Source organism: Eretmochelys imbricata, chromosome 1 (assembly GCF_965152235.1).
Source record: "Eretmochelys imbricata isolate rEreImb1 chromosome 1, rEreImb1.hap1, whole genome shotgun sequence".
Classification (NCBI taxonomy): Eukaryota; Metazoa; Chordata; order Testudines; family Cheloniidae; genus Eretmochelys; species Eretmochelys imbricata.
The window spans coordinates 40,704,797-40,722,717 of record NC_135572.1 but is presented as its reverse complement, the minus strand read 5'-3'; the positions used below and the strand labels follow the sequence as shown (position 1 = coordinate 40,722,717).

General features: G+C 39.0%; 1 protein-coding gene across 7 annotated transcripts in view; it reads right to left on the bottom strand.

The window, feature by feature from the left end:
* PARP4 (poly(ADP-ribose) polymerase family member 4) overlaps positions 1–17,921 on the bottom strand; it is a 120,773-nt gene that overhangs the window by 87,640 nt on the left and 15,212 nt on the right. For all 7 annotated transcript variants that reach the window (XM_077809051.1, XM_077809090.1, XM_077809098.1 and 4 more), the window contains exons 5-10: positions 11,973–12,051; positions 11,229–11,342; positions 6,593–6,742; positions 4,636–4,773; positions 3,058–3,231; positions 1,749–1,909 (exon numbers count right to left, since the gene is read on the bottom strand). In XM_077809051.1, coding sequence (XP_077665177.1) covers positions 1,749–1,909; positions 3,058–3,231; positions 4,636–4,773; positions 6,593–6,742; positions 11,229–11,342; positions 11,973–12,051 — 816 coding nt within the window. The remainder of the gene's footprint in view (positions 1–1,748; positions 1,910–3,057; positions 3,232–4,635; positions 4,774–6,592; positions 6,743–11,228; positions 11,343–11,972; positions 12,052–17,921) is intronic.

The window sequence follows — 17,921 nt, the reverse complement described above, 5'->3', positions numbered from 1 at the left end:
AGTCCTCCAATTTGTCTAGGTCCCTCTCTATCCTATCCCTGCCCTCCAGCGTATCTACCACTCCTCCCAGTTTAGTATCATCCACAAATTTGCTGAGAGTGCAATCCACACCATCCTCCAGATCATTTATGAAGATATTGAACAAAACCGGCCCCAGGACCGACCCCTGGGGCACTCCACTTGACACCGGCTGCCAACTAGACATATAGTTGGTTAGTTAGACATATAGTTAGACATATAGTTACATATAGTGTAGATGCAGCTTATGTTCCAAGTATACCAGCAAGCCATTTGTAGTGTAGACAAGGCTATCACCTCCTAAGTACCTATGTCACTTTTAAAAAGAAAAGGAGTACTTGTGGCACCTTAGAGACACAGCTGTAGCTCACAAAAGCTTATGCTCAAATAAATTTGTTAGTCTCTAATGTGCCACAAGTACAACTTTTCTTTTTGCGGATACAGACTAACACGGCTGCTACTCTGAAATATGTCACTTTTGTAAACAGGAGATAGGCTCCTAAGTTACTTAGGCACTTCTGAAAACTTTATCCAAGGTAGGTTTTTTGAGGATTACAAATATTTTTTAATGTCCTTACTTATGGAGCTACTATATGAAGCTTCTTTTTTAGAAGACCTTTTAAGCCTGCTCCTTCAACATCTATTTCTACAGTAGTTTGATTTTTGAAAAAAATATCTTTTACAGAAAATCAAATGCAGTGTCCCAAAAACTAAGATCACGTACTCTCTCTAACTTTATTTCGATGAATTTATTCATTTTTCCATGTTTAATTTTACTGGTTAATTACAAGATAGGGTCTCTAGTATAACCCCAACCAATACAATTAAATAAAACCCAAATGAAATATACATTAGCAAGTAAGCTTTTTGAAAGTATATAGCAAAGAACATTTAATTTATAGTTTTTTACATAGATGAGAATTGTTTGAAAGGGGCTAAGGAGATTCTCAAAAGGGGGGGCAGGTTTTTTAAATAACACAAGGAAAATTAAAAACAGCTGAAATAAAAATTTTACACTTAAAAAAGGATCAGCGTTAAAATACCTGAAAATAAACACTGAAATTCAGAAACAAACACAGAAGCCATAAAATCTAATTAAAACAAATTTAAAAATAGTTCCTTTCAAAATTATTGAGGCTTTGAATAATGAAACAAAAAATAGAGCAATTTTTTCAGTCTCATTAGATACTGTCATAATGAATTTGTTTCTATTTAATCCAAATGTACATCATAGTAGAGGAAGATATATCTTACGCAGCTGATCAAAGCAAAGATGGGCAGGAAGAACAACTGGGGCCAAGATCCAGCTGCTTTTAGAGTTGGGAGTGAGCTACCAATGGCCTATCATCATGCTGGCTGTAAAAGCTGCAGGGCCCCAAGCAAGGACACAGCCCCAAGATGCTGGAGCTGATGACTGGGCATGAATTTCTTCCCATCTGGTTCTGGTCTTAAGGAAGGTATGGGAGCAAGTTCTTTCCTCTTCCTTTTGTCTCAGAGATGGAGGAGGAATAAGATAAACACCTGACATGCTATGCCTGCTTACTTTGCTTTTGTAAAGGCCAGCCCTGCCTACTGCACAATCCTGCTGGCTCTGGAGTGGAGTGGAGTGTTCCAGACGCCAAAGATCTCACTGCTGTGGCAGAATCTGGTGGCCCACCCCTCATTATATGTATTTTATGCATTATTTCTATAATATTACTGAGATCATCTTATCACTGTTAAACACCCACCTGTGATTGTTTTTCAACACCTGCTGTTTAACATTGAGAAATTCTTCACTCTTTGGATTGATAGCTTGTATCTTGCACCTTAAAGCCCGGTATTTAGCAAGAGATGGTGGGTTAGGGCTTGACATACTTGTTTCACAAACATTAAGCATGTCTCTGATTAGCTAAAATATAAAGATATAAATTAGAATTGATATGTGGATAATATATTGTAGTGATTAGTGAACAATGTTCTAATTCTCTACATTTTTGGTGACTTTTTTGGGGGGGTCATTTTATACTTGTTACATTTAATATAGAAAATAACCAAAACCCAGAAGAAAGAAAGAGAGAGAAAATTATAGTAAAAGAAAATAATTCTCACAAATTACAGTGAAATAATACTGGAACTGAAGATAAAAGCAGAGATTATTTCAATTTATCTGTTAGTATGTATAGCAAGAGTGAGACCAGGTGTGGCACCTTATGTAAACAAAACATGGCAGATACACTTAAACTGCTTTCATAAAACTCCAAATCAATCCAAGCCTTGGGCCATCTCACAACAATTCAGCAAACCAGTATTTTCTGTTGGTTGGCTGCCATTTTGACTTTGCTCCTGGGCCCGTCCCCACACCCTGGCTGCCACTCAGCAGCCATCCTGTGTTGTCAGCAGTGCCACTGGCCAATCAGGAGGGCAATGGCAGTAAAAGCAATGCACAAAGCTGGGCTTCACAGTCTAGGGGAGGGGGGAAAGGTGAGGGATTGAGATCATGTTATCACAAGACTCAGACCAATCCAATTCCCAAACCTTAGCAGGGAGTTTTCCTGCTCGGAGGATGGAGACAGGGTGGGGAGGCCAAGCAACTCAGCACCAGCTTATGCCTGGAGAAGTGGCACACACACAAATTTTATTAACGCATATTCACAGATTCCAAGGTCAGAAGGAACCATTGTGATAATATAGTATGATCTGTATAACAACATATCATGATGGAGCACCTAACCTGCACACAAACTAATTACACAACATTAAACTATAAAAACATTATATTGCTGCCACATCATCAGTCATGGGCAAGATTTATGGGATGTGAGACTTCTGGTATCAGAAACTTTCCCGTGGCCAAAGATAATTATATCGACCATATTTTAAACGTAATTTTTTTTTTGCACCCCTAGTAAGCCCCCATTGCTATTTGGATTCACAATGGAACTACATTTTAGTAGCCCTTGCAAAAGTTAAAAAATATCCTACTCACTGGTGTGACAGTATTTATAAGTGACACTATACAGGACACATCAGTGCTTACTAGCAATCTGAAAATGTTACCTGACAGAGGTCCTGTTTGCTAGATAACAGTTTTTTGGTAATATTATAGTCTATTCCACTTTTGTGACGTATAATTCGATAGAACTCCATCATCATCGCTTTCAGTGCCATTGCTGCTGTTCCCTCATTCATTGCATTCTTTATTTGAAGTAGAATACCTTCCCCTTTGCTCACCTTCAAGAGAAGAGATTATTAAATATGAAATCCTGACAGAACAGTGCAACAAGCCTGAAAAAGGTAAATACTAGAAATAGAGGGTAATTTGTTTCCACACTAAGATAATACTTTTTTGTTTATTCTTTGTTATTGCAACATCAGCACAATGCCTTTTTGTATCTGAGTTTGGCATTCAAAACCAAGTACCTGATTCTACCTTCATGCTGAGCTACTCCGCAAGTAGTCGTGCTGATTTCAGTAGGACTGCTCACAAAGTAAGGGGAGCAGGATGTACCCCAAGTATATAACAAAAAAGAACATGGATTTGATTAGCTGGCAAATGCCTCTTAGTTTCTTGTAAATTCACAAGGTCAGACTAACTCTTTATTAAATAATGGAAAACAATCCCAGAGGGTTTATGGTTGGAAACTACAAGAAGATAACAATAAATGTTAATGAAACTTCTAAATCATTAGCTTATCCAAACGTACGTAAGGCAAACACCTATTTATAGCAAGAGTCTGAAGATTGCACTGAAGTTACATTATCCATTTGACATTCTGTCCACATTTGAAATAAAACAGGAAATAGATTTGTTCACATAGCTGTACTGAATTTCAATATAGCTGTTACTTGTAATACATTCCCATTTGATCCTTTCTGCAGAATGCCATGTGATGGTTTGATGATCACAGAGCAGTAGGGAAGAGGCAAACTTCAATAAATTTACACAAACCATAAGCAATATCCAGTAGTGTAATAGTAGTGACATAAGCCAGGGACTTCATAATAAAGTTGTACTCTATATCAATACTGATCCAAGGTTGGTCCTTGCTTCACAATGGCCCTTTGGCAACATTGCTAACTGAACCACAGCTTTTAAATTCTTATATTTTAAAAACTTAAGACTATTTCTTAGGAAATTGCACATAATGATGTTTCTGTTATAAATTAACTACTTTGGCAGTGAAGCCAGTCAGAACATATGAATTTTATCAAATTAATTCTTACAGAGGGACACATTGGGATACAGACCTTTTCACTTCTAGGACTGTGGTTCGTATCTTACTTACACTGGCAATGACTGAATGTTATCTACCAAATACCTGGTGACTTATGTAAAATGAATAGGAAATTGCAGTAGACAGGTTCCCACATCTCCACATCAAATGGTATGTCTAAATTTATTTAATTTATACATTAATTGATTTATAAAATGCACCCAGTCTCTGGATACATATATACACACATACATTTGTATTTAAACACACCTTCATAACTGTATCTAGTGTGTATCTAGTATAATTCTGATCCCAGGTTGGAAAGGGCAAAATACTCTTGCTTGGAAACAAAATACTTACATTAATACTTAGATAACACTGGTTCCTAAAGAGTCATCATTTCTAAGCAAAATTAACTTACATCATTTAGGCTGATGTTGTTTACTGGTTCAAGTAGTAAATGGTCCAAATGACCAAGTGCTTCTGCCCAGATCAGTTCCACAAAAGCACTAATTTCTTGGGATAAAGTGCTTGAATTTATGGCTTCCTCTAGAAGTATCTGCAGTAAACAAATATCAATTAATAAAAGAAATAGAGATGCAGAACTTGCTCCTCCAGTTCTCAGACTGGTAGAACTCCCATTGATTTCCCTGTTCTGATAAGCGATATACTACAGTATATGTGTTAATATTTACTATGACTTATTTAGGCCAATTGACTTGAATGGGAGACTTGCTTGCAAAAAGTCTTCTGGATGGGGAGCATAGAAAAGCATGAGGTCATGTTCTTGCTTGAAAGTTGAGTGGGCTATCTGATAATGAATGGGATTTATTATTAAAAGATAGTGCAAACAAGCTCCAGATGAGGCGGTATATTCTGCCAGCTCTGCTGGAAGAAACTCCACAAAAAGCTCTACTACACTGCAATTCTTTCTCCTTTCCCTTTAAAACATCCCCAAACCACTTTCACCACAGCCATAACTCTTATGAACAATTTTTCTAATCAATTCCCTAAACTCATACTGAGTCTCTGTCTTGCACAGACTCTTCAGCTAACTCAATTGCTCCCTGCTCCTTCTTTCCTTTCCTCCATTATTCTTTGTGACAGACTACCCCAAAATTGCTTCCAACACCTTTCCCAATCTCAGTGAGGGCAGTAGCCAATCAGCTGCTGATTGATGGATCTGTTGCTTATACAATGAATAGGACAATGGACTGCAAACAGTAAGCTTTGCTAAAACAGACTGCATGTCCCTACTATTTTATTTATTATGCAGTTGATTCCTGTAAGTTCAGGATGGATGGATTCAAAATGATTGTTGTCTTCATTTGGGGTGCATACTATTTCTCCTGGTTCAAAAAGCCGCAAAAAATTGTGTACATTTATCACAGACACTCCTCTCATACAGGTAAAAACTGGGGATGCAGAGCTAAAGAAGAAAGGAAGGGCATGAAAACCAGTGCAATGCATACATCCAAAGCAGCTAAAGAAAGTATGGAGAGATTTTCTAATGTGTACTGAGGAACATCATTAAAATATTTGCTATTGGGGTTTTTTTGGCAGTATTTTTGAGTTCCAGTGGTTGCCATAAAGTCAATGTTTTCCAACAGTTACTGCACAGCAGTATCAGACACAACACAATGTTTCTCTATGCTTAGAATAGGGAAGAACTGTTGGAAGATAGTGAAGTTTTAGTGACAACAGCTGTATTGCTTCAGAGAAAACAATACAAGGGATTCTAACATTTCCTGGATATAGGTGATATTATCTCAAAGCCAGTTTTATGTCAACACGTAGTTTAGCTTATCTGGGGCAAAGGGGAGGGTAGATTGCTTACGGTAAAAAGGTACATGGAAAAAACTTTGTATCACACTACATCTATTTTCAATAGCAGATAAACAATCAAACCTATTTGAAAAAATACTCCTGGGGCCAGGATCCAACTCATTGTTGTCAATGGGAGTCTTCCTACAGACTTCAGTGGAAATTGGATCAAGGCTATGAACATAAGTAATGAGTGAGAATTCTGGCACTTGAAAACATCAAATTGTACAATATTCTGACATTATTTTTTGGGCACAACTCCCACTGATTTTGATGGAGTATTCTATGTACTTACCTATGGTGGAATAAGGATACTGGGAATTCTCTACAAAGTGATCAATTAAATTTGCTTTTCATATGTTACAGTGAAGTAATGTAAACCATTAGTTCATTATTCCTAAAAATCTTTTAAAACATTAGCACATAAATACCATTTTCCCTACTCTATTATATTCTACTACTTAAATCTAAACCATAATCCTCACACTCAGAGAATCAGATACTAATATAAATCATGAAGACCAGAAGAATACAAACAAATAAGTCATGCTAACCTCTTGTAATTTCACAGAGGCTAAATTGTCTGCACCTGGTGGAAAGGTTTCTCTTAATAGAAAATCCTGGTTCTTCAAATCTTCAACATAAATCTCATAATTTTTTCTTACTTCTTCAGAAGTCTTAGTTGCTGTGAACTGTTTTTTACTCTGTGAATGACAACATTAAAATATATAAGAAAAAGAAGACTTACAAAAGTGTTCCAGTTTTCTGGCACGTCACACTACCAGCTGAGAGACTTGTGCGTAAAGTTTATCTAGAGCTCTAGCATAACAGGTTTTAGAGTGTGATGGGGTGTATAAACCCTACATTGGGACAGAAGGGGTTGAAAAGCAGTTCTGGGCCCAGATGACTCCACCCCTCCACACATACAGAGCTTGCTCCAGTTGGAGGACAATCGTAAAAGGGAAACAGACAATTTGGAAGGTGAGAATAACCTTTTTGAACATAGAAAAAGCCTATTATGTGTTATGGAGAGTACGACTTCTTCATAAAGTAGGCTCCAGGGGTATTATAGGAAGAATGTATATATGGGTATAGGACTTCAGCAAATGAACAAGTCTGAATAGGGAAAGCTTTTTCCAACACATACACAATTGCAAATAGAACTCCACAGGGCAGTGTAATTAGCCCAACCCTCTTTAACATCATGATAAATAACCTCCCCAAGGAGATGAGTACAGGAATAGGGATCACATTATTTGTTGATGTCTTGTGTCATATGGACCAAAAGCAGAAACGTTTATTCTTCTGGCAGTGCTTTCAATTATGCACTTAAGGGAAGTGCAGAATAGGGAAACAGGTGAGCGTTCAAATTCTCCATAGACTAAACTAAGGGAATGATTGATGTTCACAACAAGGAAAATCCAAACAGATCTAAAGTTATAGCTACATGATTGCCTCTCATGGACCATATTGAAAATATTAAAGCACAAAGGTAGAGTTAAGTTACTTAAAAGTATCTCTGGAACATACTGGGGAGTGGATAAGAAAAAAATGGTAATGCTATACAGAACAGGAATTAGAACACTTATTGAGTATGGATGCCAAGACTTTAGGTCAGCAGTGAACACAAATCTGAGAAAACTAGACTATATCCAAGTACAGCCATTGCATATTGCATGTGGTGCCTTCATTTTTATGCCTCTATGTTCACTACAGAAAGCAGCCAGTGAAGTGCCTATCACTCTTAGAATGAACTTCTTAGACTTAACCTTGTGGGCCAAAGTACTAGGTAACACTCAGCAAATATATAATGATTATTTGGAATTAAGTGGAGGCTAAGTAGGGAAAAAATTCAAAGTTCCCCATGTAACCAGGGTACAGAAGTGGATAAAGGATCTTAATGAAAAAAAAAAAGACTAAAAGAGATCAAAATCTACAGCTATTGGGAAAATTCTCTATCATTGGAAAACCATTCCCCCTGAGGTAGGCATGAAATAATATAATGAAATAAATAAAAGGAGAAGAATGATAAATATACAAGATATAAGAAATCAATATATTTGTGATAAATAAGGACACTATGGCCATATATATACAGATCGTTCAAAAGACGAAGGAACAGGAAGAGTGGGAACAGCTTTCTGCGTGTCCTCACTCAGACTCAAGAAAGTTCTAAGGCTAACTAACTTTGTATCCATTTTTACAGTTTAGCTAACAGAGATTATGATAGCATTAAACTGGGCTTTAGATGTGTGGTCAGCTGCCATGGCCACCTTCTCTGATTCCTTATTAGGACAGCAGGCAATTTACAATGGAAAGTCTGACATCAGAAATGATATTCTAAATGCAATATTACTGCTAACAACCAAACTGGCGCAATTGGATATAACAATAGAAATAGCATGGATTCTGGTGCATGTAGGGATAGCAGGTAAAAGATTGGAAGACAAACAGGCAAAAGGGCTATTAATTGTGAACAAATTGACCAAGGAATCTCCTTAAGCAAACTGAAATTTAAACACCTAATGAAAAATAAATTAAGGAAGGAATGTCAAGAACTGTGAGCAAACTAAATGAAGGGGAGAAAATTCCAAGTAGTATGCCAAACAGTTGACAATGTTGATATAATCCAAGACCCTGAAAGGAAGAACGAAGTGTTTCTTTTCATAATTCTAACAGGGATTGTGGGTTAAGCAGTTATTTATTTCTAATTAACAAGAATAAAGATGAATTATTTGTAACAGGTCCAGGAAATGATAGATCATATTCTTTGGGATTGTAAAAACTGTACCAGTGAAAGGAGGTGTTTATACACAAAACTCAAGAGGCCTTAAAATAATAAAATTTTCCTTGAAACAACTATCAAGGATACAAGGAAAATGGGGGCCCAATAAAAAAAGCTCTTCTGCAATTCTTTAAGAATACTGCGAAAGGTGCAAGATTCTAAGCCAAGAACAAGGTATGAAGAAGAAGGGGGGGAGACCTACCTTGGTCCTGGCTGCAAGAGTAGTTCTGCTAGTAGCAGTTACCCCAGGCCCTAAAGGAAGAGCTAGCCATTCCCTAAGAGTAGAGAATGTTTTGCTCTAGCTTCTGGAGGATCACTTAATGAGACATTTGACCAAACCTTGGACTGGGGAAGCAAGTGGTAGGAAGTGGCTTAGGGAGGCAGTCCTGAAGAGGGTATATGCTATCACTGCCTCTCATAGGGGTCCTAGGTCAGAGCCTGGTGGAGAGAGAGGGCTTGGCTCCCCTACCAACTACCCTTTGTGTGGAGGGGCATAAATCCCTTTCTCCCCCGCTACCTTGGAGAGGAGGAGAGTACAGAGATATTGTAAGCCTTGAGTCAAGACTGTGCCAGCCACAGGAGTCCGGAGGTGGGCTGAAGACCCTTTCTTTTTTGAGGGCATTGGACTGTATCTATTTTATTGGACTCCTGTCATAAATATAAAGGGAAGGGTAAACCCCTTTAAAATTCCTCCTGGCCAGAGGAAAAATCCTCTCACCTGTAAAGGGTTAAGAAGCTAGGATAACCTCGCTGGCACCTGACCAAAATGACCAATGAGGAGACAAGATACTTTCAAAAGCTGCGGGGAGGGAAAAACAAAGGGTCTGTCTGTGTGATGCTTTTGCCGGGGACAGAACAGGAATGGAGACTTAGATCTTAGTAAGTAATCTAGCTAGATATGCGTTAGATTACTTTCTTTAAATGGCTGAGAAATTAAGTTGTGTTGAATAGAATGGATATTCCTGTCTGTGTGCCTTTTTGTAACTTAAGGTTTTGCCTAGAGGGATTCTCTATGTTTTGAACGTAATTACCCTGTAAGGTACTCACCATCCTGATTTTACAGAGGCGATTCTTTTTACTTCTATTAAAATCCTTCTTTTCAGAAACTGAATGTTTTTTCATTGTTCTTAAGAGCCAAGGGTTTGGGTCTGTGGTCACCTATGCAAATTGGTGAGGATTTTTACCAAACCTTCCCCAGGAAGTGGGGTGCAAGGGTTGGGAGGATTTTGGTGGGAAAGATGTTTCCAAACAACGCTTTCCTAATAAAAATAAACCCAGATAAACATTTGGTGGTGGCAGTGGAAGTCCAAGGGCAAAGGGTAAAATAGTTTGTACCTTGGGGAAGTTTTAACCTAAGCTGGTAAAAGTAAGCTTAGGAGGTTTTCATGCAGGTCCCCACATCTGTACCCTAGAGTTCAGAGTGGGGAAGGAACCTTGACAACTCCGTTACCCTGAAAGGAAGTGAATGCAATTGGTGACCCAGCCAGAAGGCCTAGCTGCTACCTACCAAAAAGTGGACGACCTTGCATTAGAACAATTGCTGGAGAGGGATGCTGGAAATGGAGCAGAGCTGGCATTCAGTGGTATAACCACTAGGAAGCACCACCTGTACATGTAATCCCTGTCACACAAGGTACGTTTATACTGCAATATAAAATCTGTTGCACCTAGTCTCAGAGCCCAGGTCAACTGACTTGGGCTAGTGGGACTCAGGCTGTGGGGTTAAAAATAGCAGTGTAGATGTTTGAGCTCAGCCTGAAGCCCAGGCTCTGAGAGCCCCCTCCCTTGAGGGGGTCTCACAGTCCAGGCTCCAGCCAAAGCCGGAACATCTAATCTGCAATTTTTAGCCCCATAGTCCGAGCCCAAGTCAGCTGACCCGGGCCAGCTGCAGCTGTGCCCCAGGTCTTTTACTGCAGTGTAGACATACCCAAAGAGGTAATGTTTTTAGGATTGCTGGAGAAGAACCAGAGGGTCAGGAAGGGAAAGCATGATGCATTACTCACAAAGTCTGTAATGGCTGGGTAGATTCTTAAAAATAAATGACATTTTACCAACTTCGAAGTGACAGGATTGGCAAATAATTGGCTCCAAGCAGGGTCCTTGATGTGACACAATGGGCCAAATTCATCCTGATTTACATTCAAATAATTGAACTCATTTGTGTTACACTGATATTGGCTTCAATAGTCACAGGAAAGATTAATTAGCCTCATTGTGTCTGGGAGCCTACTTTCAGTCAGTTATGTCAGTCAGAAGCTAATAGAATGACTTTTTCTTTTATTTATATTTAGTAATCTGATTGCAAACAGGAATGACAAGCATCTGGCACTATGGGATGGATTTATTAAATACACTGAAATAAACTAACAAATAAACCTGTAATAATGACAAAAACCAGCTCATACCTTAAATCCATCTGACATGCTGAAGTGTGCAGCTATTCGAAAGGGAAACTCACATGATTCCTGGGAACACTGCAATTCAATAACTACAACTTGCTTGCCTTTCTCTGTACTAATCTGAAAGAAACAACAACCCTTTTATTTCAATACATGTCCCGTTCATACTGTCATTAACGTTTTCTTCAACTGTTTGTTGTCATAACATATACTTCCCCACATCCCCCTCATTGTACATGGAACCATCATGATTTACTGCTATGAAAGCATTAGTGGAATGTACAGCATTTATTTACTATTTTCATTACCACAGCACCCAGAGGCTCCAGTCAATATCAGAGCTTCACTGTGCTGGACAATGTACAATTTCTTATATATTTTGAGATCTGAAAGTCTTCTCCATGTTGAAATGAAAACTTACTGTATTTTAATTACATTTAATTTATTTATATAAAATCTTTGTTAACTGTACAAACTGCCAGAAGAATATACATATTACTGTAGTGTGTTACCTTGTGGGATGCTATAGTGATAAAAATTAGAGTTTTGTTTCAAGTAAAGTTAGGCTGCACTGAAAGATGCACTACTTTAAATTTGTTTGTCAATAGTGTTCTTTGTTTTTGTGACCCTGATGGAATAATTATTTGTAAAATTAAAGCAAAAAATTAAAGTAATGCATACAGAACTGCAAACCATTTATTGAGCCTACAGCATTCTACTAACATAAGAGATGTCACTAAAAATGCTTACTTTTTCAAGGGCATCATATTTTGCAACTTCAAAATCTTGTGGAAAATAAGGAATATCTTGATCATTTTCTGTATAAAATCTGAAATCAGAATAATTGAAATTCTCTTAAACATTTTAAAATAAATCTTTGAAATTAGTAATTTTACAAGGTTGCAGCATCACACTAAGGGCCTACACTTATACAATGTAAGCATATTTTCCTACAGCCCAGAAAAACCAAAACTTATTCTGAACAAGTAAAAATCACTGCCACACAAGCTGCTGACCTGCACTAAAAGGTCATGGATACTTTGACTGATCAGTGCGTCCAACCTGAAGCTGAACATGGAGATTGGCTTTCAACCTTACTCATCTTGCAAAAAACATTGGGCAACCAAATGAACAAATGTGATTTACCTGCCTGGCCCACTAATTTGCTAAATGCACTCTCTGGTTTTGCCCATCCAGTTGCATTTTAGCAATCCTAAATAGCAGTGGGAGATTAATTCCCACTCTGTCCTTAGACTTTAAATATATGTCCTAATATTAAAGTCAAAGTCGTGCCCTTCAACATCAAGTATTTTAAGCAAATAAGTATAATTTGTAGCTGATTCACTCCTAGAAAATAATTAACATCTAGTCTACCACTGATGGCTTTTAATGCCAGTGAAATATGCATTTTATTAATAAGTTTTAAAAAAATGTGAGTATCTGAGTTGTTTCTTCTTATGCAACTTGCTCTCTCCTTAATTACAGTAACAAGCAGGCCTTTGCTCTCAACTGGCATCGAAGTAACTTCAATGCACATGATATTCAGTTGTGGTGGGGGGCTTTGTGGTAGCTGCAGGTGCTCAGCACTTCTGAAAATCAGTTTAATTGAGTGTTATGTGACAGAAGGACCAGACAGGAATGTAAACAAAAATCTGTCTGTTTTAGCAGAGAAATTCTGTAGCCAGAGAAACGGCTATAGTGAACAAAACTCTAGTGTAAGATAGTATGGACTTTTAAAATCATAATCAATTATTTTTCATGATAATATTATCATAATAATTAGAATAAATAACTATATTTTATGTTATAATATTAAATTTTTTAAACACAGAGCTTGAGCCCACAGTCTTTTTTGCCTATTTAATTCCCAATGAGATCAATGGAAGTTTTGCATGTACCAGGGATGCAGGATTGAGTTATATGTGTCTATTTAACCAATACAAAACCCAAGAAAGTCAAAGTTAAAGGTGACCTAAAAATGGGGAAAAACTTTTTTTTTTTTTTTGCTTTCTTAAGATGTATTAAAAAAAGGCCTGGAGGTTCTCTTTCATAAAAAGTGCCATGGGGTTTTTTGAATCAGAAATCTCCAGTTTGAATTGCCTGTTTTTGATGGAGGACTCTCTGGACTGCTTGAGAACTAGCAGATTAGGATGTCACAAGAGATTAAAATCTGACAAAATGGAAGGGGAATGGATTTTAGTCAGATTGTTTTGTAACACCTATTTAACTCAAACTCCTGGCAAATGCTTGAGAGAAAAAGCTCTATTTATGAAAGGTTCAATATCCTTGCCTCTAACTGAAAGCTCATACAGTTCTCTAGGCCTCTAGCAACATTAAGGAAGACAACCTTTACCACTTCTGATATTAAAAAGCTAAAAAATATATATAAGAAAAAGCACAATGATTTTTATTCCATTCGTCTTTGCAGGTCACCTTTCAGATAACTGCTTCAAAGTCAGCTCATTCTGTTGTGCAATGATACTACAAAATTAAATGGAATGCAAGATTCTCATCAGTTTCAAGACTGCCACATAGAAGACTACCGTCTGTAACCTGAGTGAACCAGTGATGGAGTATCATTCAGCATTAAGAATGTCCTGCTTTTTGTTAAGACAGTGCTTTAAAGATACTTAATGTCAATATCTGTTTTTTGCATATCCTTAGGTCATTCTTTTTTCTTTCCAAAAAAAAAAAAAAAGTCTTCATTAGAAATGTGAGATGCAGTATTGTCACCCAACACCTCATGAAAGCACTTTCATAGCTTTTATGGTCTGGAGTACAGCAACTTAAATAGGATTACATTGTATGCTAAAGATACTTGTAAAACTTGTTTTAAAAATAAAAAAAGGGTTTGTCTACATGATGGGACTACAAGCTCTATGATGGTGTGATTTCTAAGCGCATTAACATGTTGTGTATTAACTGGTCCATGTATACTGATGACTAAAGGTTCCCTAGTTCACTTTAACATAATACTGTTTCAAACAGCACTACCTTAAAGCACACGATCAGAGTCTACCGGACCAATTAATACTCAATATGTTAATGCACTCTAGAAATCACAACCCTATAGAACACATCTCCCTACTGTATGGAAAAGACCAGTGCAGGGCACAACCAAATTAAACTACATTTTTAGCTACAGTGAGGTCTAGAGCAGTGGTTCTCAAAGCCGGTCCGCCGCTTGTTCAGGGAAAGCCCCTGGCGCGTCGGACCGGTTTGTTTACCTGCCACGTCCGCAGGTTCGGCCGATTGCAGCTCCCACTGGCCGCGGTTCGCTGCTCCAGGCCAATGGGGGCTGCGGGAAGGGCGGCCAGCACGTCCCTTGGCCCGCGCCGCTTCCTGCAGCCCCCATTGGCCTGGAGCAGCGAACCGCGGCCAGTGGGAGCTGCAATCGGCCGAACCTGCGGACGTGGCAGGTAAACAAACCGGTCCGGCGCGCCAGGGGCTTTCCCTGAACAAGCAGCGGACCAGCTTTGAGAACCACTGCTCTAGAGAATTGAGCTGGGAGCCAAAACCTTCTGAGTTCTGATCCCAGCTCTGCCTCACAGTTCTCAGTATGTTCTTGGAGAAGGTACTTGTGGATAGCCCTGCACTGGTATGTGAGACAAAAGAGAAGACACAAGGCAACTTCCCCTCTCTTCTGTAACACTACAAAAGAACCAGAGGCAATCAGAACAGCAGCAGCGACAGAACGGCTTGGCTTTCTGAAAGTGGACAGGGAGGGAGAAGGCGACTACCCTGTGCTGGCCACCTAACCACAAGAGGAATCCCTTGTACATTGTACCTTGTAAGAGGTTGGTAGAGCTCCAGTGTGCATGTCCAAGGGAATTCTAATGGAAACATCCAGAATTCCTCCAGGAAATCCTGTTACTCTGGGCCCCCACAACTTCCCTTCAAATGCAGCTAGTGACTCAGAGTAACAATATAGACGCGCAGCACCAGTTTATACTTTTGTAAAATGAGGATAATATTTATTCACCTACCTCACAATGGAAATGTTTGTAAAGTCAGTGGGGGGTTTTGCTACTAACTTCACTCGGAGCAAGCTCAGATCAAAATCAGTGATCATTATTAATTATTATTATTTTTAATGTATCTTTTCTAAAACTCCCAAGACCTTAGGCTGCATTACAGAATAACAGCCTCTAAAATTTCTATGTCATTACTTAACCCAGAAGCTAGTTAGAGCTTTTACGAGTGGAAAGAAAAAGCACTCAGAAACATTAGGGGTTTAGAAATGATTAAGTCTTTGGGGCTGTTGGCAGGGTTTTCAAAAGTAAATGTAAATTTCACACACTTATATATCTCAAAAACATTAGCCAACATGAAGAAACAATTATATCTGAAGTTGCAACGTGCTAACACTTTGTGCATACACTGAGCTGGAACAAAAGTCAAATCAAATCTCAGAACTAGGATTCAAAAGCAAAAATGGTTTCTTAATTAAAGCAAGATATGAGAGCTCTATATATGGTCATGTATATACAATACAGAAAATAGAGAAAGGTTCAGGATTTTTTTAAAAAGATACTGTTGTCAAGATAGTGTCCAGCCTATAGAAGTCACCAAAGTAACTTTGTGGGGCAGACAGGAGCTGGGGCACGGTTTTGTTCTTTTTCTTTTTAAAATATTGTAAGGAACATATGTGACAGGTATCCCTTGAATGATTTATTACTAATGATTCCTTCTAACTCTCAAAAATTAGAAGAGCAACCTCTGTTTATCCCCAAATAGAATCTACCTAAGACAATAAGCAAATATTTCACATCATGTGAGACACTTTGTCTAAGGACCACAGATCAGCCAAAGTTGAGAATTCTGATCTATTCTTCTACCCAACTATAGAAACTAAAATGACTAAAATGAGAGTATTGTTAATCACATAGGCAAGTATCTCAGAATTTGTAAATGGATAAACCTCTTTCTTTTTCCACAACCTAGCTAATAAATTCCATGTTACTAAGCAAAGGTCACATCCATCTCTCCTATGCAGAGTGTTTTCACCCCAAACTGACTATAAACTATACACTGTGTTTTTTGTAAATCAAATATACAGTGAATAATTTGTCCTTAACCTCAAATTAGCACATGCATAGCTGTTTGCCTTGTGAGTCAGATATATATCCTTCCATATGTGAAAAATGCCTCTTATTCTATTATAAATCCTAAATAATGTGAAATACTTATGTATAATCAAATAACGTATGGAGTATGTCCTCCAAACTTAGAAGATTGTAAAGATTTTGTTGGTTTTCATTGTAAATAATTGTTACACTCTAGAATAGGACTCTTCTGGCCTATGGAAGGAGAAATGTTAAAAGACATAAACCAGGGTATAACTTTGGGATATTAAGAGAAATTTCTTAGATTGGGGGAATCCCAATTGATAGTAGGGCCAAAATCCTTGAAATCAAAGGCAGATTAAAATTTATTGGGGCCCTGGCACAAAGAACATTGCCCCCCTACACAGCCCATGATACCATGCCCCCTGCTCCCTCCCCTCCCCCCATGGCCCTGCCTCCTGTCCTGGCCGGAAGTCAGGCAGTGGTAAGAGCTGCCCAAGGAGCCTGGGCTGCTGTGGGGACCCCTGGACCCTCCACCTGGCCTGGACGCCAGCCACGAGCCGGGGGCTGCTCTTGTGCATCCCAGCTCCTCGCCCAGGGCAGGTGGAATGTCCGGGGTTCCCCACAGCTGCCCGCATGCAGGGATTTCCCTACACCCCCCCTGAATTTCCCCAACACCCTCCCCCCAGTTTCGTAAACTAGTTACATGCAGTGTTGCCAATTTAGTGATTGTTTGGACATTTTAATTGAAATTGAAACATTAATACACACTTTAAAAGCACATAAAGTGTATGATAAAATACTTGTATCTGAAAAAAGTATAATAGATTTGAAAAGTATGAACATAGACTAGCTTCCTTATACAGCTGTTGTTTTTTTATGACAATGTCAGTGCATTCATTTTGGTGATGTTGGCCAACCTAATAATTTCAAATTATGATTTGTAAGCAAAGTCTAAATGAGCTCTCCCTGACAGCTGCTGATGAGCTAGGGGGAAAGGCTTCAGGACCAGATTGTATTTACATTCACACCTAATCTACCTAGGTATCTAGCAAACAGAGCTGTGTTGCCCAGGTGATAGATTTTGGCTGGGGCTGGGTTACAAATCACTTGAATGTGGGGGGGTTCGGGGGGGGGGATAAAATGTTGTTATTCTTATTGTATGAGTAAAGGGCATCAGAACTATACTTAGCCTGTGCTGATTGAGGGCATCAAGAGAGAGGCTGGGACAGGTGTTTTGCTTGATGGTCTGCCTGAGTCACAAGTACTATTTGACCTGCCCCTCTCCTCTCTTTAAAGACAGAGCTGATTAGGCTCGTAGATCGAGGTGGGCAAACTGCGGGCTGGGGGCTGCATCCGGCCCTTCAGATGTTTTAATCCAGCCCTCAAGCTTCTGCCAGGGAGCGGGATCGGGGGCTTGCTCCGCACAGCTCTCAGAAGCAGCGGCACATCCCTCCTCCAGCTCCTATGCGTAGGGACAGCCAGGGGCTCCAAACGCTGCCCTCCGCCACAAGCGCTGCCCCCACAGCTCCCATTGGCCAGCAAATAGGGCCAATGGGAGGTGCAGGGGTGGTGCCTGCAGACGGGGTAGTGCGCAGAGCCACCTGGCTGCACCTCTGCATAGGAGCAGGAG